At 44.2% G+C, this 27,703-nt stretch overlaps 1 protein-coding gene across 1 annotated transcript in view; it reads left to right on the forward strand.

Moving 5' to 3' along the window:
- The first annotated feature begins 659 nt into the window (after positions 1 to 659).
- The window catches only part of thsd4 (thrombospondin type 1 domain containing 4), a 32,970-nt gene continuing 5,926 nt past the window's right edge, over positions 660 to 27,703 (forward strand). The window contains exons 1-7 of the mRNA XM_076155943.1: positions 660 to 710; positions 805 to 871; positions 2,173 to 2,495; positions 3,427 to 3,856; positions 4,742 to 4,844; positions 6,149 to 6,285; positions 26,133 to 26,337. Coding sequence (XP_076012058.1) covers positions 682 to 710; positions 805 to 871; positions 2,173 to 2,495; positions 3,427 to 3,856; positions 4,742 to 4,844; positions 6,149 to 6,285; positions 26,133 to 26,337 — 1,294 coding nt within the window. The 5' untranslated portion in view covers positions 660 to 681. The remainder of the gene's footprint in view (positions 711 to 804; positions 872 to 2,172; positions 2,496 to 3,426; positions 3,857 to 4,741; positions 4,845 to 6,148; positions 6,286 to 26,132; positions 26,338 to 27,703) is intronic.

The following is a 27,703-nucleotide window of genomic DNA, read 5'->3' on the forward strand; positions in this document are numbered from 1 at the left end:
TACGTGCATGGGACAGGGCAATAACGTGGGCTGTTGTATAATAACTAGTAATTATAATGATGATGATAATTGCCGCGCTTCTTGAAGTTTTGCTCAGTAAATTATGGATAAATTCAGACCAATCAATTCATGAATTTCCTATTGGTGTTCACTGTGGTTGACTTTCTGACTTCATTCAACCAGAAGTGAACTTAAGTTTGAACAAAGTGCAAAGGAGGGCTGAGCTGTTAGGTGGAGCAAGGGTGTGGGGGTGAATGTGGACCTCAGACCTGCTGTCTAGGTTGGTGGGGGGTTGTAGCTTTTACAGCAGGGGAGCTCCCTCATTAAGAGCCAGGGGGGTCAGAGGTCAACCCACAAGGTCAAGTGCCAGCAGTGGTTTACTTCGGTGTCTTTTTGAAGGTCGCAAGATGCTGAGATCGTGTGTCGGTGTGATTTGCGGGGTGTAAACAAGAGATGGGAGTTATTGGTGTCAAAGTAATCTATACATGAAAAGGAGCAGATTTTGTGAGGTCAATGTGTAGAAGTTTATAAATTTATGCTAAATATCTTGTCCACACACACACACGCACACCTGTTGCAGTGGCAGTAATTGTGTTGAAAATATCACAACCACAGGTGTGTGTTCATGCAATCTTCTCTCTTTTTTGACGTGAAGTGTCCAGCAATAAGAATCAAGGAGCGATGTGGGGAGCCTGTATCCTGACTGTCAGGTAACAGGATGATGATGGTGATGATGATGATGATTTTATGTATCTAATTTGATTCTATTGTATTCACATAAGCCAGTGATTCTGTATTCTGCAGAGTTTCTGTGCTGCTGCTGCTTTGGTCAAATCTCCAGGACTGCCAACACACGACAGACCACAGGAAGGTGAGCAGCATTGTTTCAACATATGCGGTTTATTTGACATGTTCAAGCTCACACCGGTGGACCTCCCTTGAATGTTTGCAGCTTAATGTTTAGGTTTCTTTTCATCTGTCCGTTTCATCGCATGGTTGGCACAGGCGAGTGGAATGCAGATATCCAAAGATGGCGTGCATGATGGTGTCTTTGTGTCTTGTTAGCATAGTCAAATGCCACCCCTAAGTTCAGGATGGAGTCTGCGTGTCTCGTCCTCTAACCCGTCCTTACTGGTGTTTGTAGCCCCTTTGTTGTCATACTCAAGACTTTCATGCCAGCTTGTTCTGTGTAAGTTTGTGCAAACACAATGAACACCACCAGAAGAGCCTGACCAGAGTGTTAATCTGGTGCCTACCTCCTGATGAGAACATGAGGGGCAACAAAGTTGGGTTTATCTCAGCAGAAAAGGACAAGGGTCAGACCAGCTGCCAGCAAACTGACTTTTGAGAGTGACAGAACCTTGCAGAAGAAATTGGGCGTTGCGAGTGGACAGCTGACTGACACGTCAATTATCCAATCAGTGGGGAGAACGGGCTCCCGGGCTAGGGCATGCTGTCTGTGGAAGAGAGTCGCTGTGAGTCGGCCCCCTGTGTTTCCACCAGGAGTCCAGCTGTGTGACCTGCGTCCGACCCTGGTGATGACAGTGGCGTTGAGTTACAAAGGCGGGAAGAGGAGGGGACTTGGGGGCTTGGAGGTCTCTGAATAGCAGCCGCTGGTGATTGACAGGGGAGCAGCTTTCTGCCAACTCTCCCTACTGCTTCTGTATTCTCTTTCCATCCACTAAAAGTCAAAGGCAGCTGAGCTTTTACTACGGCCATGTGTTTGCGCAGAGAGGCTGCTGTGAATGGAGACAAAGTTCTCTTGAAAGAGCAGGATTTCCATGTGGCTCCAACCAGTAAAGCCAGCTTGGCACAAGCCTCCAAAAGAGTGATCAGTGCTAATACGTTCCTGGCAAAGGGGCACAGAGGGAGAGAGTCAACAGTGAGAAACCCAGGTAGCCAATAGCGGACAGGCCACAAACAGAGACTAATCAGCCAAATCTGGGGCCTTCTAAGCATGAACAGAGGTCTGTTTCATGATCAGTTAGGGGGGCAGGATAGGCATGATGTCACTGACTTGAGCCTTTTTTACCAGGCCAATATCAGGGCGGGTTGAAGCCTCGTTGATGGATTTTTCCATCCATCCCAGGCGTTCACATTGTCTTTGAGGCACCACCCTTTTTCTTTGCACTCTGCGGTGTCACTAATCGTGCCTGTTGCGTCTCCATACAGGTTCCTCAGAGGGCAGAGCCTGAGCAGGAGTTCAGGGCAGAGCATGGGGACATGCAGGGCTCCTGGGGTGCCTGGGGGTCCTGGTCAACCTGCTCCCAGACCTGCGGAAAGGGGGTACAAGAACAAACCAGACCCTGCCTCCCTTTGTACACTACACCACAATATCCTTCCCAAAGAGCCGGAGTGCACCCCCAGCACCCGGGGCATGTAATCTCAGCTCTGAGGCCCACTGTTCCCCTACACCGCGACACGGGCAGATCCTTTAACAGCAGCAGCCGCGGAGAGACGAGGAGGGAGAAGGAGACCAGGCCTGGTGGGCGCAGGTACGTTCCACCCCATTCAGGGCAGAGAGCTTCTAAGTGTGTGAGGGCAAGTTTAAATCAAACAATTTAAAGGTTAATATGTAAAAGTAGGAGCTAGTCTCTATTCCTTTAATCATGAAGAATGCAAAAGGAGAAACGGTTTTATTTGTGTCCTCGGATTTTCCTCACTCAGCAACAGTCAGCGTTATTGGTTGGTAAGAATTAATTACATAAAGTGTGTGGTTACACAATGCTTCTTTGGTACTGTTGAAATGTTAAAGAGCTTGAAGTTCCATTCATTCACTGATGCATAGCTTTACTGGGAGGCTCCTGGCTTCAGTTTTGAGTGCTTTGCTCAACAGCACGTCGGCAGTGGCTCATCCACTCGTTTTTCTACGGAACCCAGAAAAAAATCTGATCTGACTGCGCTGCATGCTGAGCAGTCTGGACTAAAAGCTCCTCTTTTATACATGGAGCCAAACACCCAGCTTGTGCTTGGCAGCTTTTGCAACTTCCTTCCTGTTGTGCTTCAGCTAAGAAGCCTTTAAACAAATAGCACTGACAGCTGAGTAATGGGGGGGTTGTTGGAATTAGAATCTAAAAAGCCAAAAAACAACAAAAGCTCCCAGAATTGTGCGACCGGGATCCTAATGCTTCTTAGAACTCCGAGGGGAAGGAGCTCTAATTCAGATGGAGTACTTTGATTTCCTCTTTCAAAGATGGCTTTCAGAACGTCACAATAAATGTAAGATGCACCAGATGAACTTTTCAAGGACACCTGTTTGGTTTTCTAGGATAGCAAACAACCACTTTCCTATATTTTAGAGAGACAATGAGTAAACTGACAGAGTGTAGATGAGACCAAGAGGAAACGCTGCAAGTCCATTCAGCTTTGCACGACTCGTACTTGCAACCTCTGGTGTTGACTGGTGTTCACTTTCCATGTTCTCAGGAGGGTCAGTCACATCACCCCGGGGAAGTACGGCTATGGGAGAACACCTTTTGTGGCTCCTCTTCAGACCCATACAGGTCAGGGGTCAGGGACGGCTCACAGGCAGAGACGATCTCCTGCCACGGCTCCTTTACACGCCCCTGCCAGAGGCCACAGCGTCCACAGGTCAAACAACTGGGGCCCTTCCGGTAACTTCAATCATCAGGGCAGACCCCCCCACCTGCAGCCCAGTGCCACGCAACCCAAAACCAGTCAGGTGTGGGCCCCCCTCTACCAGCCCAGTGTGGTGCAGCAGCCCCAGGGCCAGCAGGAGCCGGAACCAGGCGGCCACGGCTCCGGACCTCAGCAACATCATGATAGACCCTACAACCCTCTGCCTGTATCGTTTTGTAAAGGGGAGCACGTCCACTACAAGATCTGCAGCAGTGACGTATGTAAAAGATACATTTCACATGTTGAATTTAAGGTTTTGGCTTAAATTTATGTGGGCAAGATATACTTATGATTTCATTATTGGGTCCATAGTGTTGATTTGTGATTTCTCTCTCATTTATTTAGGTTTAGTGCTCAATCTTTTAGTTTTGTTAAAACCTAAATCATACAGAAACAAGCAAATACAGACAACGTGTGGCCTGGAGTTAAATCATTTATTGTTGTCACGGCAGCCAGACGGGAATGATTCTCGTTGAAACTTGCTTTAGATATGTCTAATCGTCACAGAACATTGACTTCTACTGAATGTATGCGGTAACGTCTCATAGGATGAATTTAGAATCATTTGTTCCGTCACTTTTTGCAGACGAGACGCTTTTTTATTGATATAATGTTGTTCAAACTTTTAAAACGTGAAACCCCAGCTGTAATCTGTACTTGCTTATCTTGATTCAGGTCATGAGATCCACATTGTGGCTTACGCAGAGGCTCCTGCAGTCTGTACAGTATTTCTGTATATGGTCTCTGATGTGTGATTACAGAAATTCATTTAAAGTGAGGCAGACGATGGGGTTTGTTTAGACAAAGTAGGATTTATACGGGGAGATGTGAGCGAGGTTCTATTTTACTGGCCGGCCTTCATAAATACTGGAATCCAACCACTTTGAGAGAGGACGCCTGGGCTACAAGAGCAGAAGGTTTGGCTCCGACAGTTTGTCACCACCGACAGAACATAATAGAAACGCTCGCTGCAGTTACAAAGCTGCAGTTTAACCTGTCATACTCAATCTTTTCATTAAGAATAAATGTATCCGTGTGTGTGTGTGTGTGTGTGTGTGTGTGTGTGTGTGTGTGTGTGTGTGTGTGTGCTCTCTATCCTCAGCCCTGCCCTCCATCAAGCAGAGACGTCAGAGCTGTTCAGTGTTCTTCCTACAATAACCAGCCGTTCATGGGCAGACAGTACGAATGGGAGCCTTTCAATGAAGGTACGGCAACTCGGCAACAGAGCACATGACATAGCATTGTCACACATTGTGTATTGAAGTAACAGTAGTACCTTTGTGGAATTAATATGAATGTAATAAAAGTCAAATGTGAGCTAGAAAGAGGAGAAAAACTTGAGTCCAATGATCACCTCAGAGTTCACACCTCTGCCAAGGCCAAACAAGCCTACAAAAATCTAGTCTTGCACTAATAATATACTGGCTAAAAGAGAAATAAATGACTACAATAATAACAGGACTTAATGGTGTAATTTGTAATAAGCTCTTTTGATGTTAAGAAATTGATTCATGAAATTTCTGAATCTGCCCCCGGATCCAAATCCGATCCGGGTATAGCAGATGTATGAGACGCCTAATGATGGATGGTCACACTTAACACACTGTATTGACTATACACACCTGAAGTATCCGAGCAACAGTCAGAGGCTCGTGGAAGGCTCATTTCCCCAAGAACAGTAATGGAATTAACAGTCGTCACATTAATATCCTGTAAAAGGTGAATTTGAAGCTCCTGTGTTTGCTCTGAAGGGGTGGCTGACGTGTAAAGCAGATGTAAAGATTAAATCACTCCAGGTGAATAAATTCACAAGTGTGAGTCTGGTGTATCAGACACACACACACACATTGAACTGTTAAATGTGTACATCTGTTAAAGAAATAACTGGGTTTTGGGTTTATTGTGTGCTTAATTCATAAACCACCTGAAGTATACTAAGCACACGTGAATACACAACTTACGTTAACACATGTTCTGATGTAGAACGTACAGACATAAACTAACACATTCTTGCACAGTGTCACTTATTTTATTCTCTTAATCGCCATGTTTTTCCACAATCTCTTCTCCTTTATTATCTCAAGAAGTAAGCAGAACGAGGCTCGGGTCAGGTCAGATGTCAGAATGAAAACCTGCTGACTTGAACATTTTGAGTATATATTGTATTGTTAGAGTTTTAGTGCTATGATTGGATGCCTTACACTCTTGGAAAACTGTAATTATTGACAAAATATCACCCACGAGAATTTGAACTCGATTCACTGCTACCATAAATACATTGTCATTATCTCAGATTCACATGAATGGTGACATGATGTTGTGCTAACCTTTTGGAACGCTTCAACTTTTCAAATTGCCCACTAAGTGAAATATATTGAATATCCAAACTTAAATCACATGTCTATAAATTACATATTTGAGGCCTTGTGTGTATTCACCTGGTAGAAATAGGCTTTTTGATACTTGAGACTGCTTACTGACATTATGTTGATGCTTGATCTCCCTTCAGTTCCCGGGGATCAGCTTTGTGAACTCAACTGCCGGGCCATAGGGTTCAGGTTCTACGTGCGACTGTCAGAGAGAGTGATCGATGGGACGCCGTGTGGACAGAACCATACTTCTCTCTGTGTGGCAGGAAAGTGTACGGTAAGCTGCTGCGTAAATCTGTGTTCTTGTTGTTTTTTTTTATTCAGAGAAAAAGCTCAAATCCAGGACAGGGTTTTGTTTGCACTTGGGTACATATTTCACGTAGTTGCTCTTTCTGACCAGTAGAGGGCATTAGAGCATAAGGATTTTTTTCATGTGGCAAAGTGAAATGACGGCAAGAAGGAGTTTTTTTCCTAGACCTTTGGCTCTAAATTTGGATCTCAATGCAGGAGGTATTTGTACTTGTGACCTCATTTTTAAGACACACAATGAAAACAACACCTGTGAGCACAGAGGAGTCGGAAGGACAGAGGAGTTGGAGGGAGAAAGGAGTCAGAGGGAAAGAGGAGTCAGAGGGAGAGAGGAGTCAGAGGGAGAGAGGAGTCAGAGGGACAGAGGGGTCAGAGGTTCACGTGTGGGTCTGTAACCTCCCTGTGACTGGCTGCGTATTCACTGTGCTGGATTCACTTTAGTCCGCTCTTGATCAGGGTTTAGTGAGGTCATTTCATGGACCTTCCTCTGCTGCACTAAGGTCACGCTGACCCATACTATTTCCCATGCACTGTAATCCAGCTACAAGCTTTACAACTTGAAGATTTAATCAAGATAAAAAGCCAGCTGAGCTCTCAGTTTTGCCTCGATCAGATCTCTGCTGTTAAACTGGATGACATGGTGCTTTCTCACATGGGGAAGATTGGATGATTATTGCTACTGGCAACTATGAATTTTGATATGTGAAGCTAAATCACGCACAGACACACACACACACAGGGGCTGCCCACAATCTCAATATTGATCTGTAAATTCATTGAAACTGGCATGTTGTGTCAGTGGTTAGCCTGTCGGGGCCTTCCTGTGTGGAGTTTGTGTGTTCTTTCATGCTAACCGCTTCCCTCCGGGTCGCTCCGGTTTCCTCCCACAATCCAAACATACGCAGGTTTAAGTGACTCAGAAACTTTAAATCGTCTGTAAGGTGTGAATGTGTGTCTGTTTATATGTTATGTTATATGTTCCACTGCTCAGTGCATGCTGGGTAAAGGATAGGGTCCCCCCCTGTGGTGCCGAACAGGAAAAGCGCTCCAGAAAATGGACGGAGCAGTTTTTCAGAGGAGGGGAGATTTTTTTCTCATCACTCTCCCCACTGAAGTTTTCTCAGCTGGTCCGGCAATTTGAACCAGAGCGTTCCCACGTACGGAGGGAAATGTTAAAAAATGAAAACCTAGATAATCTCATTTCAATCAGGGCTGCGTCGTCATTAATGTGGAACAGTTTTATGTATTCAGCAGCACCGGTTCAGATGAGATGAATTCATAAGAATAGAAGAAGGAGCTGAACTTAGACACCCTGCCAGTCAGTGTGATAATCTGATGTTACACTCACTGGGACGGATTCCAGCCTGCTGCGACAGACCTTGCATCACATTCTGACACATTATTACATCATCCAGCTGTAATTACCTTGTCAGTGTGTGTATCTGTGTGTGGCTTCTCTAAGCTTAAGGATGTACTTTCTATGGTTGATTTCACATCTAGTGACCATTTAGGAGCGAGGACTCTTTGATGCGGCACTGTTGGCTTCCACAGCTGCTCAGGAAGCCACCAAGCCTCTGCACAGCAAAGTGTGTGTGTGTGTGTGTGTGTGTGTGTGTGTGTGTGTGTGTGTGTGTGTGTGTGTGTGTGTGTGTGTGTGTGTGTGTGTGTGTGTGTGTGTGTGTGTGTGTGTGTGTGTGTGTGTGATGCACAGCAAAGTCAAGTAGATCACATTAATAATGACCAAAATGCTAGGTGGTTACTGATGCTGATTCATGAGCGGTTGCTATAGGGGTTGCTTTGACATGGTTGGTTGGTTGGCTGGACGGTTGCTGTGGTGTTTGGGAGAAGTCCTGATCAAGCCGCACATTTTGATGCAATGACGCACAGTGCAGGATTGTGTTAGTAACATTGACAAGAACATTGACTGATTTACTCCAACCCAGATCTCTACTGGGTACAGGATCAGAGAGTTCAGGTCCGGGCCTGTCCTGGTGCAGCACTGAGATGCTAGTGGAAACAAATTAATGTAAGTTCCAAAGGTACAAGGACAAATAACTCATTGTCCAGAATGTTTGATTTAGACGTGCAAGAAGAAGTGACAGGAGGATGTAATGAAAAGTATTTTATGATTTAAGATTATGAGCTTGTTTTGCCCTTTCATCTTGCAGAGGTGAACATGTTCGTCACCAGGTCTCAAATCTTCTCATTATAGGACTCAGGGATCCAATGCTGTTATGCTGGTGGATTAAATCAACATCAGCCGTCATATGTGAATGGAAATGCTCGGGTACTGCTGTTCAGTGTTTCATTTGTGTGTGTGTTTTCATTTTCAGGAGTGTCTGGAGGTAATTTTGGTTTGAGCTTTCGTGTCGGCCCCACTGCGGGTCTCTGGTGCAGGTTGTGGCAATGTGGCAGATTTTTGGATACTTTACAATAAAAAAACGAATTCGGACTCGACCACATTGTGTTTCAGAGGGAAATATTGCCAAATCGGTGTTATTCAAACTTTCCATTTTCAGACCGTAGAGGTTGTGTGCCTGTTGTGGCGATGCTCCGCTGCTGATTACAGTGAAAACACCGGCTCTGTCCAGCTGCTCTAGAATTTGTGTGGTCTCTTATACTTATTCCAGACACCTCTCAAGCTGCATGAATAACAACCCAGACCCGTCCGTTTGACCTTTGTGTCTAGGTCGCGCCAGAAGCTTCTGTCTCATATGTCTCACTCTGATGCAGTGACACCTTTAAATTGACCTGTTAGAGAGACGCATGTCTGTCAGCTTTTACAACCATAAATAGCAAACGTGACAACAAACTAAAGGTATACTTAAAAGCAAGACAGCTACATACTCGAATATGCTCTCACATTATATTACTAATACCAGACTTACAGTGAGTATAAACATGACTTACAAGTATCTCATAAATGTCTTATAAATCATCTGAGGTGGTGGCGGTAAAGAAACATCAATCTGTGAGTAGCTCCTCCCCCTCTGCTCCGTGTTGCAGTGTGGGACATCCTGACCACACTCGTAAACAGACCCTCACATAAGACACATAAGGACAATATACTGTATATGTACTGCATTCTTACAAAGTTGATCACACTATATACTTTATAGATGTAATATGTAGTAAACAGGCTGTTCGAATTACAAGTTAGTACGCGTTTGGGACACAAGTTAACCAAGCTCCAGACGCTAATAAATCGGTTTACAGCTTTTAAATATTATACATTTCATATATTATATTTCGATATTCATGTATATACAACATTATAAAATAACTAAAGTTATACCTTGTTAGCAGTGGTATTATTTATTTTATTTTACATTAATCAAGAAAGGAAAATACAGAATTGTTTTGCTGAATTTACAGCATGTTGAATCCTGATGAAATAGATTCTGCTGAAGAATCAAAGAGGTTTTCTCCCCCCAAACCAGGACTGACGGGTGAAGTGAAGGTCTCTTGGTGATCATTATGGGCTATTAAAAGGGTGAAAGACTAAAAACCTCTTTACGTCGCGTATAATCCAGAGGCTCGGACGGTCATTGTGATGCGGTGGGAGCTCATGAATGCTTCAGCTTTTACACTGAGCAGGGAAAACCCATGAGGCACCGAAACCCCTTCAGTGCGGTGACTCATTTCAGATGAACAGTTGAAAAGAATGCTCCCTTTATGGCGGGAACTCCATTGAGCTGTGACCTCTCTCCCTTTATAACAAGGAAGTGCATTTGAGAAGGGTGTGTGTATTTTTAAAGGACGATCACTGACCACACACTGGAAGTTGTGGGCCCAGCAGAGGGTAAACTCTATGTCGCTTGGACTCGGACTATTCTAGACGCAATAGTTGAGTGAGGCAGAAGTTAATGAAGGTATACAGTTAAAAGACTCCCAAAATCAAACCTTTAAAGTGTTTCTTTTAGCATTTTGTTAATGAAACTGTGCTAAAACGTTCAGTAATAGAGTGAACATACATAATGACTTTCCACCTCAACAAAACAGAAACAATGTCCGTGTTATCCTCTCGTGACCTTGGAGAAAATTCCGGGCTGATGTACCCTCTGTTTTTCCACCTTCTCACCAGTGCCCCCGGTTATTCTAATACAATACGAAATCCGAAAAGTTTCCGTGGAGGGGCCGATTCCAAAATTCGTTTTGGCCTTTTCTCAGTGCCAAATGCAAACTACCGTTTTTGCATTTGGCGCAGAGGGAATGCTGCTCTCAGACTGAGGAGGGGAGATCCACAGATGCACTGGCACAAAAAAATGAAAGCATTCACGGAAATTGGCCATCAGTGTAGGTTGCGTTTCCAATAGCAATATCATGCAATATGTAGGCCACGTAATAGTAGTTAGTAGTATTCAATAAATACAATACTATTAACTATAATCATGGCTCCTTCAATCACTATACAGCTCTTCAATTCACAGAAGAACCGTGTCAACATCCTCTAGAAACATTGAGGGTCCAAATTGGGCTACAGGTGTAAAAGATGCCAATGTATCCCTGTCAGCTTTAAGTATCTCCTTGCTTATTCTACTCATTTGCACCTTCTCCTATCAACTCTTTACACTGAGGTGAGAGACGCCAATCAATAGCCAAGCAAACCCGTCATGAAAATTGAAGCGGAATCAAAGTTCTCTCCACTGCGCTGCACTGCGTCGTGTCAAAGCTTCAGCCCCACTTTCTGTCTGACAGGCAGCACCCGCAGCACCCGCAGCCGGGCTCGAACCCCAAACTACAGGCCAAGGCGCTCGTCAGGTCTCTCCTCCCGACAGCTGCATCTGTTTTACGCATTCCCTGCTGTGGGAGTCAGGCAGACTTGTTAAAAAGGGGATGACTGCTCTGATATACAGCCCTGCCTGGCACTGACTAGGGGAGATACCTCGGTCTGTGTCAGGACGAGCCCCAGCTGCAGCCTCGCAGGGTGTTCTCCACCATTACCCTCTGCTGATGATTATGGCCTCATGTCAACACAAGCTGTCTGCTGTCGTAAAAAGATATGATGAGACTATTTGCTGAGGAGAGATGGTACTTGTAATACCAGCGGTCTATGGATTAAGACTTGCTGTGTACTTGCTATTACATCAATAAGCTTGTAAACATTTGAACTGCAGATTTGATTTTTGGAGAAAAAGATGAAAATGGTTCCCGGATCTCAATTAAGTTGTTGAGAAAGTTCCTGTAGTGTGAAAGGTCCACATCTATCCAGCAACTATTTTCTCTCTTGTGGGGATTGTGTAGGTTCAGAGCAGATGCCTACCGTCCAGGTGCTTTGTCTTACTCTGACCCTGAACCTCCTGTACTTCGCCTGACTGGCTCTAGGTCACCTCTGTTCACATCATGCATGCATTGGATTCACGGGTCAGACCCCTTGTTCTGCTCTGCCACACCTCTGTTCCAGCTCGTAAAAAGCTTTCCTTCAGGATACACAAAGCGTTTAACCTTCTGAGTGGGACCACAGTGTGAAAGCAGAGTGTGAGTCTAGACTTTCTACCACTTTCCAGCACATTTGCACTGCTAATTTTCTGTGAATAAGGGTTTGATTCCCCGTGGGTCCTCAGTCTTATCCTCCTGATATACACAGAAATACATACATTACTGCGAGTAAATGTATAGACTGGAGCATGTATATGATTAATGTCAAAAGAGGACACAGTTTATAATCTGCTCTTTGTTACTTTGGATGATTTAAAGACCAGAGTGCTCTGTGGTGGGGTGCTTCCATATATTTCCTCATCATCTCCTGAATTCTGACAGTTTAACACAACAACAGCTGGACCGGCACTTTCCGCATTGGTGTCAGCAGAAAAAAGAAAGAAAGACATATTTGCTCAGTCAGGTCCAGGCCGTTTTCCTGTTTTTGCTGCGATCTTGATGGAGGTGGAGAACAAACTTGAATGATTCGGTAGCAACAACATACTCAAGAACTGCATTTGTGTACAAGCTGAGGTTTTACTAGTCTCTCGTACTTTACATTCTTTGTATTCAACATGAGGTAGAATAAAATGTGTAATCAGACGTATGTCAACCCTGTTTTGCATTAGACATTACCTCATTTATAGTTTAGACAGCAAAACAGGTCTAAGACATTGCAGTAGTGTTCAGAAGTGTAAATCCTGTGTTTCATCCTAAAAGTGTGAAATGCATAGAAATGTTAATGCATAATTTAACATCCAGACAATGAGTACTTTTCCTTAAGATACTAGTTCATTTCACTACTTGCAGTGAATTTCGATTATAGAGCTTTTTCTTGTAATATTCACTTCAACCGAGGACATAACAGACTCAAGCTGCGTCGTCATGGTGAACCGTGATGAAGCACGAGACTCCAGAAGGAAGGCTGACGGACAGGCAGATGGATAGATGGCTGATAGGGTGGATGGATGGATGTATGATGCAGACTGAGGGCAGCTGTCGGCAGGGGTCACGTACAGCGAAGGAGGCGACCGACTGCAGTGAAGTGTGTGTCTAGGGCAGAGATCAGCAAGTCCAAGTGTCCAGTAGTGGGGGGGTAGATTTATGACGGGGCGGCCTACGGGTACAAGGCTGTATTTTTAGCACTCAGAAGTCATCCAGGTCCCTTCTCAGACAGACGGCTGTTGACAGGGATTGGCTGCTGTATGGGTGGCTGTCAATTGAAGACACAGTTTGAGCACATTTTATGCCTCAACGGTTTGTTTGGAATGTCAGAGCTCTTGTTGTGTGGTCAAAACGCTCGCTGGGCCCTTGGAATTCAGGGCCATTTGAGAGTGTGAATGTGGGTGTGTGTGTTGATGATACGCTTAAGCTTTACAACTCTATGCGTGTGAAATAGTTTGTACCCTGGCCAGTGCTGCGTAAGTCAGCATAAAGTCTTAATTGTGCATATCTACTTATTTATAAACCTGTGTCTCCAATGTCAGCGTATATGTGTGAGCGAGTGTGTCTGCGCTTTAGGTTGCCTGCCGCTCAGGGTCAACGACGTGGTAATTTAGGTCCTTATCTGATGACGTCTAACAGCTCCATTAACAAAAGGCGTCTGGAAGTTGTATAAAGTAATACAAACACAAAATAAAAGAGTTAATATGGAACTTATCTGGTTTGTTTGTTCCTGGGTTTATTAGCCACAGTTTCACGACAGAGTCTCATTGAGGTTCACACTGCTGAGTGAGAGATGGAGCTTCTGTCTCACAAGTTCTGTGTAGGAATGACATCATGGAATGTTCAGGCTTTAATCCCTTTGGATGGATGAATGTTTGAAAGAATCCCAAGTTTTTTTTTTAATTTTATGAAATGCTTTTTTTTAACTTTTCCACAAATGTAATGTGGAAAAAAACAAGATCAATATCTGCCCTCCCTTGCTACATCATTGCTATGCATACTGAGTGAAAACAGATTATTTTAGGGCCTCTCTTTTTTAATACGCTGCTTTTTTTGATTGATCAGATGCACCTGGCTTGATTTAGGAACACCCATGGAAACACTTGCTGCCTTGCCTTCTACCTTTTGGGGGTCTGACCACATGGCTTATATGTTGACCTAAACACATTAAAGAAATAAAGGAGTAGTACCTGTATGAGTTGGGGACTTATAGGTTTGTCTTATGGATACATTTGTAGAGATGTGAATGTCGAGTTTTGTCACGTTATGTGTCCATTAAAGCCTCTAAAGCTACAGTATGTAACTGAAATCCTCATCATCAATCATGTCTGATAGATTCTTGGGTGGGAGGAGTTACAGAGGCACAGCAGGTACAGTATGATGGAAAAGGAGGGAGACTTTCACAATTTCCTTGCAATTCCCTCTGCACCACACTCTGGGGCTGCCACTACACTATACATTAAGATTGTTTTCTTCCATATCCTTGGATAAACTGAATTACCCCAAACGTTGATTTATTATAACCATGTAATTGAAAGTTCCCCATTGTGACAGAGAGAAAAGGAGAGAGAGAGAGAGGGGGAGAGAGAGAGAGAGAGAGAGATTGTGTTCCAGCTTTTTGGATGTCGTGAGAAAACTATGAACCGGCTTCTCCTCCAAACTCCCTGAGATTTAGACGCTTCCTTTTTCCTTATTGATGTAATCGTCTCTCTACACGGAAAGTAGAAAATTGACCCGGTCACAGCTGCCCGGATCTGTTTTCGATAGCTGAACGGCTGATGAAGGAAAACTGATTTTGAAGCCATGTGAGTCTATCGTTGTGCTTGATGAATCCTTTTTGTTAAGTAAAGGCAAAAAACGATCGTAACTGTTGTCTGTAAGGATTCATCAGCAGGGCTTCAGCCTATAATGACGGCTCACGTACTCAGTGTGGCTCACAGCAGCGCCTCTGTCTGCCTCATACACTTTCTGCTCTGTGGGATGACTCTCACTCACCGTCAGTTGGATTTTTGAATGAGTCGTGCCAAAGACAAATGACAGAAACAGCTTCCCCTAACCACACCTTGCCCCTCCCAACCTCACTCTCCCTTCCACCTGCTTTACGCATTACCCCAGAACCAGAACCCTCCTCGCTGCACCTCTGCCTGCTTCAGTCCTACACACCGCTCAGAGGGACCAATCGTGGGACCTGCTTGCCTTGCTGGCTGATATGTAAAGCAGATGCACTGAAATCATGTGTTTTTTTTCCATTCCTGCTCACTATCTTCCTTTTCGATTTTACTGATGTCATCAAGTTACCAGATTGAGACAGGAAATAGCTTTGCAAGTGATGACTGATAACTGATAATTAAATCAGGTTTCCAGTGACCAGAATAAGTGTCTTGATTATTTTGTGGAGAAGATTAGAGATTTTGTCCTGTTACAACTGAACGACTGAATTTGGACTCACCTCTACCAAGGAACCATAAACTTGTGCCTAAACTCCATTTCTTTAAGCTTCTAAAAGCAGCTTGAAGTTTTTCTCATTGGGCAGAAGTCGCGGTCTAGGTTCTTCTAAACTCGGCTCCAGGGAAATGTCTGTCAGCCTCAAATCACGACTTAATGGCTGCAGATGCTGGAGAGCGTTGAGCTTTGATTTCGCATTGATCTCAGCATTTGACACCGTTTAGCAGCACACTTTGTATCAATAATCTGAACCACTCAGGCATTCCTAGGTCTGGGAGTTTTTCCTGTAGCTGTGGGCAGGTTTGTGTAGGATCGATTAACATTACATTACATTACGAGCATTTGGCAGACGCTTTTATCCAAAGCGACTTACATTACATGACCACCCTTCGCAGAGGGGGGAGCAATTGAGGGTTCGGTGCCTTGCTCAGGGGGACCTCGGCAGGGGCTCGAACCGGCGACCCTCTGGTTCCCAAGCGGAAGCACTACCAACTGAGCCACCGCCTCCCTCATCAACAAAAATGGCTTTAAAGAAGTCGGCCATCATTTCCAAGCAGACGACATTGAATTTCCCCTTTAAACCTTGTGAAGTTAGTAAATCATTCTGTATCTGTTGTGTTGATACGACCACATCCTACTGGCTGACTAGGATAGGTGTGTGTGTGTGTGTGTGTGTGTGTGTGTGTGTGTGTGTGTGTGTGTCAGCAGCAACCATTATTTGCATTTTGCAGGTGTGTAGGTATCATGCTGCTTTCCCTTGGCCCCACACACTCCACTGCACAGATTATTTAAAGACGTGGCAGCTTGTGATTTACTGAGTAGAGTACCAACCACACATCTCATTAGCAAGCAATATCAATATTTGTCTGTGTGTTCAGCGGACTTGTTAAATGTGTGCACCCATAACTCTGAGGTCCCAAACCTCATAGGTGGTAGCTGTGAATTTTACTGAGGAAAGTGTCTGTCACAGCCAAGGGAAGCATTAGTGTTATTATAATTCAACGTACACCTTCAGTAATGTTTTTTCTCTGCAGCCTGTGAACACATCAGATAGTTTGTCTTCCTCCTTTCTTCAGTGGTGTGATGATGTATAAGCAGCTCTCCTCCTGTGCCATTTCAGTGTGATTATCTTACCTGAGAATGTAGATGTGTGATTTATGTTCAACCAAGTACAGTGGTTCTCAAACTGTGGTATACGTCCCACTGGAGGTACTTAATATGCACCCTGGTTTTCTTCCAAAGTGTTCTTGATTTTTCTGAAGAGACCCCAAACAATTTCTATCTATGGAAATTTGTTCAAGTGTTAAAGTGCTTTCCTTTAGCTGCATCCTATTTGACGCGCTCTTATTGGACAAAATAGACCAATTGAGACACATTTGAAAAAATCTGACATATAAATGGTTAGTATAGCAGCGCAGTAATTTTAGCCAAACCAAATGCCTATTATGTATAAATCAGATGTACATTTTGAGCATGAATGGTAGTGAATCATGTTTAGTGAGGCCTAGTGAGGCTGAAATCACACACTGTGGAGACACATAAAGTCTGTTGACATCAAGTAGTGGCAAGAAGGGAAGCTCACAGCAGTTTGGACCAATAGGAGCTTTATTGCTTCTGTCTATTTTGGTATTATATTATCTGTCACCCCATCTGCCTTTCTTTCTCTCTCTCCTGCTCCTTGTATTCTCACCATATGTTCTCCGGGTCATCTGAGAAACAGGCTTTATGTGTACAGTAGACCGTTGTGGTCTCCATGTGCCAGTTTAACGCAGGAACGTTTTCAATTATCTCATGGTTATTCCAACCCCATGGTCACAGAACTGTCGTAGTACAGGAACTTGCCCAGCCACAATGGCCCTGATGCATTCGACCGGCCTGTATAATTTTACGAGCGAGCCAACTGCCAGATACAAGGATGAAGAGCAAACTCAGTTTATCCTGGTGAATTAGGGTTTGATGTCGTGGAAACAAAGGTGCCGCAATAGAAAAACCATATGATGAATCACTGCATTGTGGCCTCCAGTTTTGCAACGTGGCTTGTAATTAAGTGCTTAAGGGGGCTCATGGAAGAGAGAGGGACAAGAAATTGTACTGTTTCAAAGTGAGTTATTGCTTCTGCACATTGAGAATGTGAAGTTGTTTTTCATAGGATTTCCCCCGAGACCCCAGCATGTGGCCCCTGCTTCTCTGGTTTCTGTTGTAGATAGGAGTATTATTGAAAGAGTGTGAAGGTGATCAACCTCCAAGTGTGGGTTTCTGTTGACGTGCCTTTAAGAAAGAATGCTGCTAAATAATTTACAACTGTATGTTTTGCTTATTAATTCACTTCTGCTCTGATGGAATTTCCTCTATACTCCTTCTTTTTCTTGTCACCCTGAAAATATTCCTTCAAACTTCCTCTCCCACTTCCAGTTCACTGTCAGCAGTAGCTGCCACCCTCCCTGCCTCCCTTTCTCCTCCCTCCCACCCCACTCTCTCTCCCCCACCACTATTCCTTTTCTACCTCTCACTCTCCCTCCTCTAAAAAAGCCTTGGTGCCCCCCCCCTCCAAGCCGCACCTCCCCCAGCTCAGTTTACAAGGGAGTTTGTGGAGATCAGTTCAGTAGTGAGAGGGGTTTTTTTTGGCATTCACGGAGCTACAGAGGCAGACGCAAGCAGCCACTGGACTTGTGTGGAAGCCGAAGTGACTGGACGCCGCTCTGCCGTTTGTTTGGGCCACGTGTGTATGTGTGTGAGAGAGAGAGAGAGAGATCATGCTGTCTGGACTGGCTCTGCTGCTGCTCGTCTGCCTCCACATGCGGGTGCAGGGGAAGCCGCGGTCACAGGTAGGAATCAGCAAGAGAAACCTGACAGAGGGATCCTCAGTGATGCTGGTAGAGCTGCACCAAAGGATGCATGGCTTGAGTGATCAGAGTGATGTGGATGGATAGTTTGATGTTCTGATTTGTGTTTGGGGCTGAGGTTTTGTAAGTGGCCGGTATGTCTGCAGGTTTGTCCGTATAGAAAAGTCTATAAAAGTCTGTGCGTTTATTGGATATGAATCAGGCATCTACAAAACATTTCCATGCATCGCACACGTGGCTCAGTTTCTTGCGGCTTTAACTAATACTGGACAGCGTTACTCCATACCTTGGACTGTCAATTTGGCTCTATGATCCCCATGATCCTGTGGTCCATCTACTGAGTGGAAGTATTTACAGTATGGCTGTTTTTACTGTGGCTCCCTCTTGCTCTCTGAGCTGTTTATTTTTCCACAGCACATTCACAGGCTTCGTGCGGGATTAGATTTCCCTCCCAGTGGAAGGACTCTGTGACTCAAGCCTGTCCTGGGATTATAAAGATGTACTTGGAACTTTATTAGGGATAGACTGCAAGCCTGAATTAGCCGGCCCCTGCCTGTGGGCTCCACTCCGTGTTTGCTTATGATTAATGAGGATGGTGTGAGGTGCCTGAGCTTGATAATGACCAGGAAAGTTCTGGATGTGGGAATCTGTGCCAGGTTGTATGTTGCTGTACTATATGGCTACCAGGTTTATATAAGTGAAACCACATACAGTATGTCCAAAGCCAATGTACAGGAGCTGCTTTGGCTTTTCATGGTGTTGTTTTTGGTGAGCACTGGACACATGTTAATAAGCAACCCAGACACTAATACACACCTGTCAGATGTACCCTAACAATAACAACCCTAGAGGTCTAAACCTAACTCTGAGCCTAACCTAAACCTAATCTTACCCCTAATCTTAAAACTAATGACACATTTCTGGCCTAAACTGGATGGCGATCCCCCCCATAATGGTGGTCCCATTATGGGGGTTTGGAAGGTTTCCTGGTGAAATTCTGCAATAATTGAAACTATTAAACTTTGTATAACTGTTAATTCTGAGAATAAATAAACCATAAGCCTTCTCCATAACACCTTTACCAGCTGGTCCAAATCAGATCAGTAATGTCCAGAGAAACCCAATGTGTTTTAATGGCAATACATTCAAAATGCTTGATGCTATTTCTGAATGTTTCGTAAGCGACCAGCTTGAAGATAACGGGCCCTCACTCCAGGCTGTGAGAGCAGTTTGTGGATGAGGCCTGTCTTAAATGTGGGATCAAAGGTCATGCTACTTGGCCACTAATGCTTACAGTATGTTTGCAGCTTACAGGATATACGTCCTTGTGACAACTTGTGGTTAAAAATGATATGTTATATGCATATTCATGCCACTATCCTAAAAGGAAATTAAATAGACATGTAAATGAGCTGCTGGACCCTCAAGGCTGACATGTGACAGTGCTCCTTTGTGTGTCAAAGCTAAATGAGCATAAATAAATAAACTGACTGATCAACTGATTTGGGTTACTTACAAATCTATTGATAACTAACACAGTCATGTAACAAATTTAATACTGATGAAATGCAGCAGGTCTTAATTTGATGCTGCTATTTGTCCATAGTGACATGTTCAATCCATCGCTGTGTTTTATGAATTACCCACAATGCACATCTCTAGACCTTTGTGGGTGTAGAGATTCAGTGTGTTGATACTTCAAGCGCTCAGCCTGCACTAACTTGTAAATGTGTTGGATCCGCAACCGCTCCTATTGTCTGCCCGGGTCATCTCATTCTCAATCAATAATCTCAGTTTGTCTGCGTGCCCAGTTCAGTTTGACAGCTGCTGCTATTGATTTCAATCAGTGAAATGCCACGTTACGCGGAGTCGAAAAGCTGAGTGATTGCAATCCAAAACGCCACAATTTTGTGCTTCGATCTGTGGTTACGGCACAAGTCCTCATGTCAGTTTGCCCTCTATGCCAGTGCCAGAAGTGAAATATGAGGGGAGGGAAACAAATTGAATATGTCTGCTACGTCTCATCTAGTTGAAATCACATCTTCCATATAGTGCGTATATTGTACTGTCAAAGTTACAGGATCACTTCCTTCAAGGGGGAACCTGTGGCACGGTTGAACACTCATCCCACTTAGGCAGTTTGGATTGTCGCCTGAATACTTTATGTTATGGTACATATGTGATGGTCCATTTCAATATTTATTTTGTCAACCAAAAGTGCGCTTTCTTTGGCTGCTTGTATTGCAGCTTCAGCTTCAGCTTCAGCCGCAGTGATGTCAGTTTATTTTTCCACATCACAGACAAAGAACTGTTTGACATCCTTGATCATATTTCAGTGCCGTGATTAGAAAAAGCACAGGTCGGCGATAGTTTGGGTCCCGATTCCACCGCTGGTTTCTTGGGTTCACGCTGTTTCTTTTGGTAACTTAGTAAATAAAGCAAGCAGTGTATACATGGAACACACAACTTTAATTAAAGGAAAACAATATAGTTAATCGGCATGCATTCCTTTTAGCTAGTTTAGCTTAATCTGCCCCCAAAAAGGAGCTCATCTCCTAAAATTATACTGACACCTGGTGGTGATTAAGAACAACAGCACAACTACAAATATTGGCTGAATACATTGAACAACAATAGGACACTTTTTTTTTACCTCAAATTCACATCATCAGTTTAATCTTTAGCATCTTCTCTAATCTAAAAGTTTCTTAACAATTTGTACTTGAAGAGTTTTTAGTTGGTCCTTCGGGAGCAGCAAGACTATGTTCTCTGAGAAGTTCACACAGTTTATTGGTGAGAACGTCAATGTGTTGCTTCCTCACACACAGATGTGTTCAAAGTGCTGACGCTCACACACCCACTTATAAAAAAAACTGTTAAAAGCGGCATGTGACAAACATATGTTGGTAGCCTTGGCGACCACAGTGTACATTTAATATGCAGGAGACCGGGCGGAGACCGGGCGTATCCAGATTGTAATAAAACACGACGTCACTCAAACAGGACACACACACGCACTCGCACACACACACACACACACACACACACACACACACACACAAGCACAGCTTCCATGCACGTATTATAAAGTATGATAAGAGCAGTGTGTTCATGATTCATGCAGATACTGCGTAGAGGCATTTAGTTGGCTGTTTGAAAATCCCACAGACACACAAACATACATCAATGAACACACACACGCACGCACGCACAGACACTATATATCTACCTATGCATGTTTTAAGATCACAAGTAATGTCGTTTCCAGACAGCATTATGTCTTGATGTCATCTCCACCATAAATTCTTGGTTGTTGGGATGATATTGCCTCAGCATTCCCAACCTGGAAGCCAATTTATGGGAATATTGTTTTTCCAGATGAGCTGTTGTGTCACAGCTGACCAAGTCTTCACAACTGCAGCGGCTGATTACCCACCGAGCTACATCCGTGTGAGATTCCCAGCGTATGTTTTCAAAAATAGTTTACGATTTAATTGCCAGTTGTATTTTTACAGTTTGCCTTTAATCCTGCTGGTTTTTGACCAGGAGCACGCATCTGTGGACATGATTTAGATAGAACACATCGTTAATGGATCTTTTATTTACAGTTGTAATCTGCTCTAGTCCATTATTTGACCTTGAAAGGACAGAAGAAAGGGCTCGTCCAGTTTCTTTGTTTTTGTTGTGCTTCATGCTGACAGGAGAAGAGCTGAGTGGAAAACAGCCAAGACACAGGAAAGAGAGTTCTAGTGGGATCTGAGCCTCGGCCAGCGTGGACTCATGTGGATTCAGACTTGGGGGTGCTTAACCGCTGCACCGTCTCCAGACTGAGAAAACATTCTCTCATTCCTAACCTCTTGCATTAAGTTGTTTTCGTGCAGTTTTTTTTAATCGACAGCCATGTGGATAAAACTGTCAGGATCAACCTTTGTCATTCTAACTGAACCTGAACCTGAATGTGCTGTGACACCGGCTGAGCGTGTGTTAGGGTCGTACTGGGGAATCTACGCTGAGCTGATGTTTTCTTCTGTGTTGTGTATATTTCCCAGCTGTGTGTGTGGCCTTGGTACCCACTGTCCTGTGGTGCGCTGCCCTCTGGTTCCGGATCCAGAGGGCAGTGTATTTTGTCAGTGCTGTTTCACACACCTGCGATCTGATGTAACCTGTGTTGAAACAGTGCCGCCTCTACCGCCATTTCTCACAGTGGTTTTCAGGATCTATCATGTTGTCTAATTTGTCTTGGCAGTAAGCTCGACTTGTACATGTACTGTAACTCGAGTTAGTAAAATGCTAATCAGACGTGTAGCTCAGGTTAAGATAAGCGCTCAAGCTTAATAGGATGCATCAAAAACAGATGCGAGCGCACCCAAAATTCCGACAGCAAGATAAATGGCCGAGCGTTTGGCCTTGAGCCACATCCAATATGTAATGCAAATTGCAAAATGCAAAGTTTCTGCTCTGCTGGGTGGTTTTGTGTACACGTCCTCCCAAAACAGCTGCCCACATCTGGATGCTGCTGATGCGGCGCAGCCCTCGTTTGTCTAGCCTGGTGCGGCCATTACTGCTACTGCTGTCAATCACGCAGCAGCCTTGGGCTTCATGTGTGTGTGTCAGTGGAGGATGAATCCATCCTAAATGTCTGAACAGCTGAAACCTAACGTGGTGCATGCACATCACTCATTATCTTATATATTGTGATGTCTTTGGCTTTGTTAATTACTCACTAAGTGCAACTTACTCAGGCATAATATCAGCATAAAGAATCATTTCATTAGACGGTATAATTAAATAAACACTGCAACTACAAGAGATCCAAGACTCATCTCAGCCTCGGTCATCAGTTTACGACAGTTGACTTAACTCGGCATGCATGGACCCTGGATGATATTCAACCTCAGAATTATTGTTGTTGTTATGACAATACTTCTGTCCAGGTGGTTGTGTTTAACCTCGCGTCTCTTGGTTTGTTTGTTAGCCAGAATAATCAAAAGGTCAAAGCCAATTTTGACTTGGTAGAAGTTTAAAACGGATTTCTTGGATTTCTTAGTATTACCAGATGAGTAGTGGTTATTTTACATATTTTTGTCCATTTCTTCCAAAGTTAACACACCAGACTCACTGGATTTTCAAGATAGATGAGTCGATTTTTTCTAAATGACAAGTGAAGCAATTAAGTGTTATAATTATAGTTTTTCTCTCTCTCTCAGCATTCAGCATATTATGATTAGAACTAGACACGTGTTTTAGTCTGGGCTTGTGTGGCCTTGGTGGAGGTATGTGGCCTTTAATTAGGGCCTTACTAGTCCAGGTATGACATCATTCAGACCATTCAACTTCAATTCACATTTTCGGTGAAATAGCGAGTGACTAACACATGTGAGTGAATATTTCTGACAATCTTCACTCAGCTCTTCACTTCACATGTCAGATTTCCACGTATTTATGTTTTAACCACATCTTTTTGGTAATATTCAATTCCATAATCAGCAGGGCATTTATTTTGCTTGGGAGTCGAAGTGATTCATAAAAAAAGAATGAGGTCATTTCTTCTTATTCAGGGATTTTCAACGTTTTCCCAGCACTTTGAATTGTTTTTTAAGTCCCCAAATTGTCCAGAATCCAATAGTTTTTAGGTTAATCTTCCAACTTGGCAAGTTAATTTCACCTACGGGCCAACAACAGTAACGCTGTGTGCTGTGAGTGATTCGGTGACTGATTCTGGCTGTAAAGTTGACAGAGAGACAGAATGGAGACAAAACAGCAAGCGGCAGTGAAGGTAAACTGCAATTCCATAAGTGAGAGACCTTAAACACTGAATCACCTCCAGGGACTCCCGCTTCTGATGCCAAAGACTGTGGTTATGTTTGCTGTGAAGAAGTTAAAATCTCTATCGATCAGCACTTGAGACAAAATGTGTGTGTGTGTTGCGTGTGTTCAGTTTTGTTACTAAATCCTGCAATATGTGGAGTTGAGGGAGAGGATCATCTACATTTACTCTGAGATGAATGTTGTTTGCAAGCTGACCGTCCTGACACATCTAACCGTTTCCAGATGAAGCTCGGCTTCGGCGACGTTTGAAAAATCCCATTATAGTTCTACTGAAAGCGGAGCGCTTCCCCTCACCAGATGGTACGAACCACCCACACAGAGAGGGAAGGTGGAAGAGAAGCGTCGGCCGGGAGACCAAACAATCCATCTCTGCCTTCGTCAACCGCACTTTTGATTTGGACACCTGGCTGTGCTGGTGGGGAACAGTCTGCAGGACAGATGTGACAGGAGGACGTCGACGTTTTGCGAAGCACGCTCGTGCATTACTATCATAATAAGTCCCTTAAATAGAAACCTATTGGGTCAAATGTTTCCCTTAAACCCTCAGTCATGTGATCTTACATTGACAATTCATATTTGGGGTCAATAAATTGCGTGGCTGTGCTCCACTTTTACAATAAAATGTGTTGATTCCGACATTCTATCATCCAAATGGCCATAGATGACCTTTCACCGTGTCAATGTGTGTTTTATGAGAGGAAAAATTTCCCCTTTCAGGCCAATACTCCCTGCTATAACCCTGTTGTTTTGGTTAAAGGGATTTATGGTGAAAATGGAGATGCGGAGGACATATTCATTGGACATCCATGTCGTAAACAGCTCTGACTGCTTTTACCTGCAATGGCCAGATGCAGTGGTGGACTTCAGCCAGTCTTAACGTCACCCAGTGTTTCACCGTGTGTGACGCTCCTCTATTCTGACAAACTGTAACATTCTTAGCCTCTTTATCTTTATTTATCTGTCAGAGGAGACCGTGAACTGCTCCCTGACTGTGTATGCAGGATCGGTGATTGTATTCAGCCTCATGCTGCACTGTAGCGTCATTCTACACAAACCGCAGAGGCCTTTGCCAGTTTCGTCTTGCTCTTTTCTTTTTTTGCAGCACACGCAGCTCGTTGTTTTTTTCTCTCATCACTTATTTCCTGTGTGGAAGGAGGGATGCTGTTTGTCTTGGCCCAGGTAAAGCTTTGGCCTGTGTTTAAGTGTAGCTGCTGTAGGTGGGTGACAGCCAGGCTCCCCTCTCCTCCCCAGCTCACCCCGACTCTCTTAGCTCACCTCTGGCCGCCACCTCCCCTCTGTTCTTCTTCTCTTACCCCCTCCATTGTTCCTCTCCTCATCTCTTCCCTTCCCTTCCTCTGTCTCGGTCTCTGTCTCTCCGTTGGCCTGCAGTTGACTCCTCGCTGCTACTGTAGCACAGCTAAAGCCACATTTTGGGAAAACAAGACTTTCGGCTCTTCCTGTATATTTGCTGATGCATTTCATTTATTGTGTTGTGGTTGGAACCTCAGACTTGCATGTAAAAACTCAGCAGCCACAACTTGCCGTCCCTGTAAAAAGAGTTGCGACGGTCCTTAAAATAATCTAAGGACCAAGGGAGCTTTCAGAGCCACTTTGAAAGACAGAGCAGGAGATCCACATGAACGCTGCTCAGCTGCTGTGAAGCATTGTAGGAAACCGAGCGAAAGCTCCAAAACCGAGTGGAAGCCCTTTAAGTTTGGCTTTGGTCCCATCACAGACGGGATTTGTGTCATGAAGTCACCGGGTTGGCCCCCACGCTGCTGAGGCCGGTCTGTTTGGGACGAGTCTTGGCATCGTAACAGTCACAGCCCAGTGGGGGTGAAAGTACGTTGGCCCACCAGGACCACTTCTGGCTCCCGCTCCACCTGTTTGCACAGCGAGTTGCTTTTACTGCTCGTTTGACTGAATTTATGGACTGCTGCGGTTACTGTTCTATTTTTACCGTGTCCAGGTTTCCTGTAATTTATTACCACCAATGTGACACAAGAAACTCACACCCTGGAGAGTTAGGACTAGAATTCTGGGACCAGTTTGAGACATTCATGGCAAAAAGACCCTTTCTGATTGGGTTTTGTATTATTAGAGTTAATAATGTGAGTTTTTGTAGTCATTCATCGGGGAAAGCACGGCTCAGTTTGTACATATGTATTGTTATCCCTACTTATATGGAGTTATATTTGATCAAGAGCAGTTCATCTAAGTACACACATCCAATAATGCTCAGAAATGTTTTAATGAACACCTGAAGATTCTGCTTTTCTGTAATCCTCATCACTCCACACTCCCTCATTTGGCCTCTGCGTTCTCTCGCTGACAGAATCTGGGCTGCGATGAGTACCTTGGATCAGGGAAGGTGATGGACAGATGTGGAGTGTGCGGAGGCGATAACACGTCCTGCAAGCTGGTCTCCGGAGTGTTCAAGCACAGTTTGTCCAAGATTGGCTACCACAAGATTGTGGAAATCCCAGAGGGAGCCACCAAGATCAACATCACGGAGATGATGAAGAGCAGGAACTATCTCGGTGGGTAAAACACTGTGAACCACAACAACAAACTCATGCATAAATATCAGTCTAGACGTCATACATCAGTCCATATGAATTGTCTTCTGTTCACAAATCGAATATCATAATGGATACTGAAAGTCAGAAGTCTAGCTCTCTGAGTTAGAAATTCCCAACTCATTGTTAAATGCGTTCCAGAGCCTCCGGTCAGAGAAACAAGAAGTTTGGCAAATTCTTATGCTCATTTAAACTGTTTCAAGTTAAAAACAACATACTGTATCTTTTCATACCATCTTGCTTTGACGCCAGGTTTGTTTCAGTCGGTTAAGTCGGCGCTTGTAGGTCTTGGAGATCTCCTTGGCGAGTCCAACCCAGATGACTGATTCAAAAGGCTGTTCTGTTACATTTTTCAAAGCAGGAGGTTGTTTTTGCAGAGTTACGGATGCATCTGAAGGCACCATCAGCCCTCCCGTGTGCTGCTGTGATCACTTACAGTCAGGAGGAGGTAGCAAAAGTTGAGAAGATAAAAGATAAGCCTCGTCTAGGGCTTTCTGAGACAAGGAACACCAACAAAAAACGCCATAACGCTGCATCGTGAACCGTGCCGGACGTCTTTATACCTTTAAAAGTCTACATCATAAGAAGTGTACTATAAAATGAAACGCACCACAGCATTGAAAAGCCCCGGGGGTAGTAAATCTCTTACTTACCATTTAATGACATATGACACATTTAGTCTCAGTAAGAGGCAATTGCCTAATAAAAAGGAATGAGGTTTGTGGGATTGAAGAGGCAGAGCAGCAGAGGTGAGGCGGTCTCCAGCTCGGTGCGTCCCCACATGACCGCCGTCCGACTGGATCCTCTCTGTGAATAATTGGTGTCTTTGTGAAGGTGCTGTAAGGAGACGCAGTAGTAGGTAACATTCAGAAGCCACTGCTGGAATGTCAGACATTGTTTAATGAGGGCTGTGGCACAGCGGCGCTGCGGGAAAACACGAACGACCCCAAGTGCCCCCCCCAGCTGCTGTCCTCAGGGAAAGTGCAGAAACAAGCTTTCATTAGAGGATCTTACCTCTCGAGCCTCGCCATCCTTTTTAATTAAGGTGAGGAATTTAAACAAAGAAAATCCAGGATCTCTCTCTCTCTCTCTCCCTCTCTCTCTCTCTCTCCCTCTCTCTCTGCCAAGTATGTGCTGCTTGTTTTAATTTGGACTGACCATTATATACACACACACACACACACACACACACACACACAAACACACTGCTACATTTCACTCCTTTTGTGTCCAGTGCATTGAGGTACATTTTGTTCTGCACAGTTTCGGATTGCGAGTCGTCTTCATATCTATTTCTCCGTTCTGAAAGTCTGGGACCAGCGCGTCT

Source organism: Genypterus blacodes, unplaced genomic scaffold (genome assembly GCF_046128005.1).
Source record: "Genypterus blacodes isolate CSIRO-AG114 ecotype Tasmania unplaced genomic scaffold, CSIRO-AGI_Gbla_v1 ptg000067l_1, whole genome shotgun sequence".
Lineage (NCBI taxonomy): Eukaryota > Metazoa > Chordata > Actinopteri > Ophidiiformes > Ophidiidae > Genypterus > Genypterus blacodes.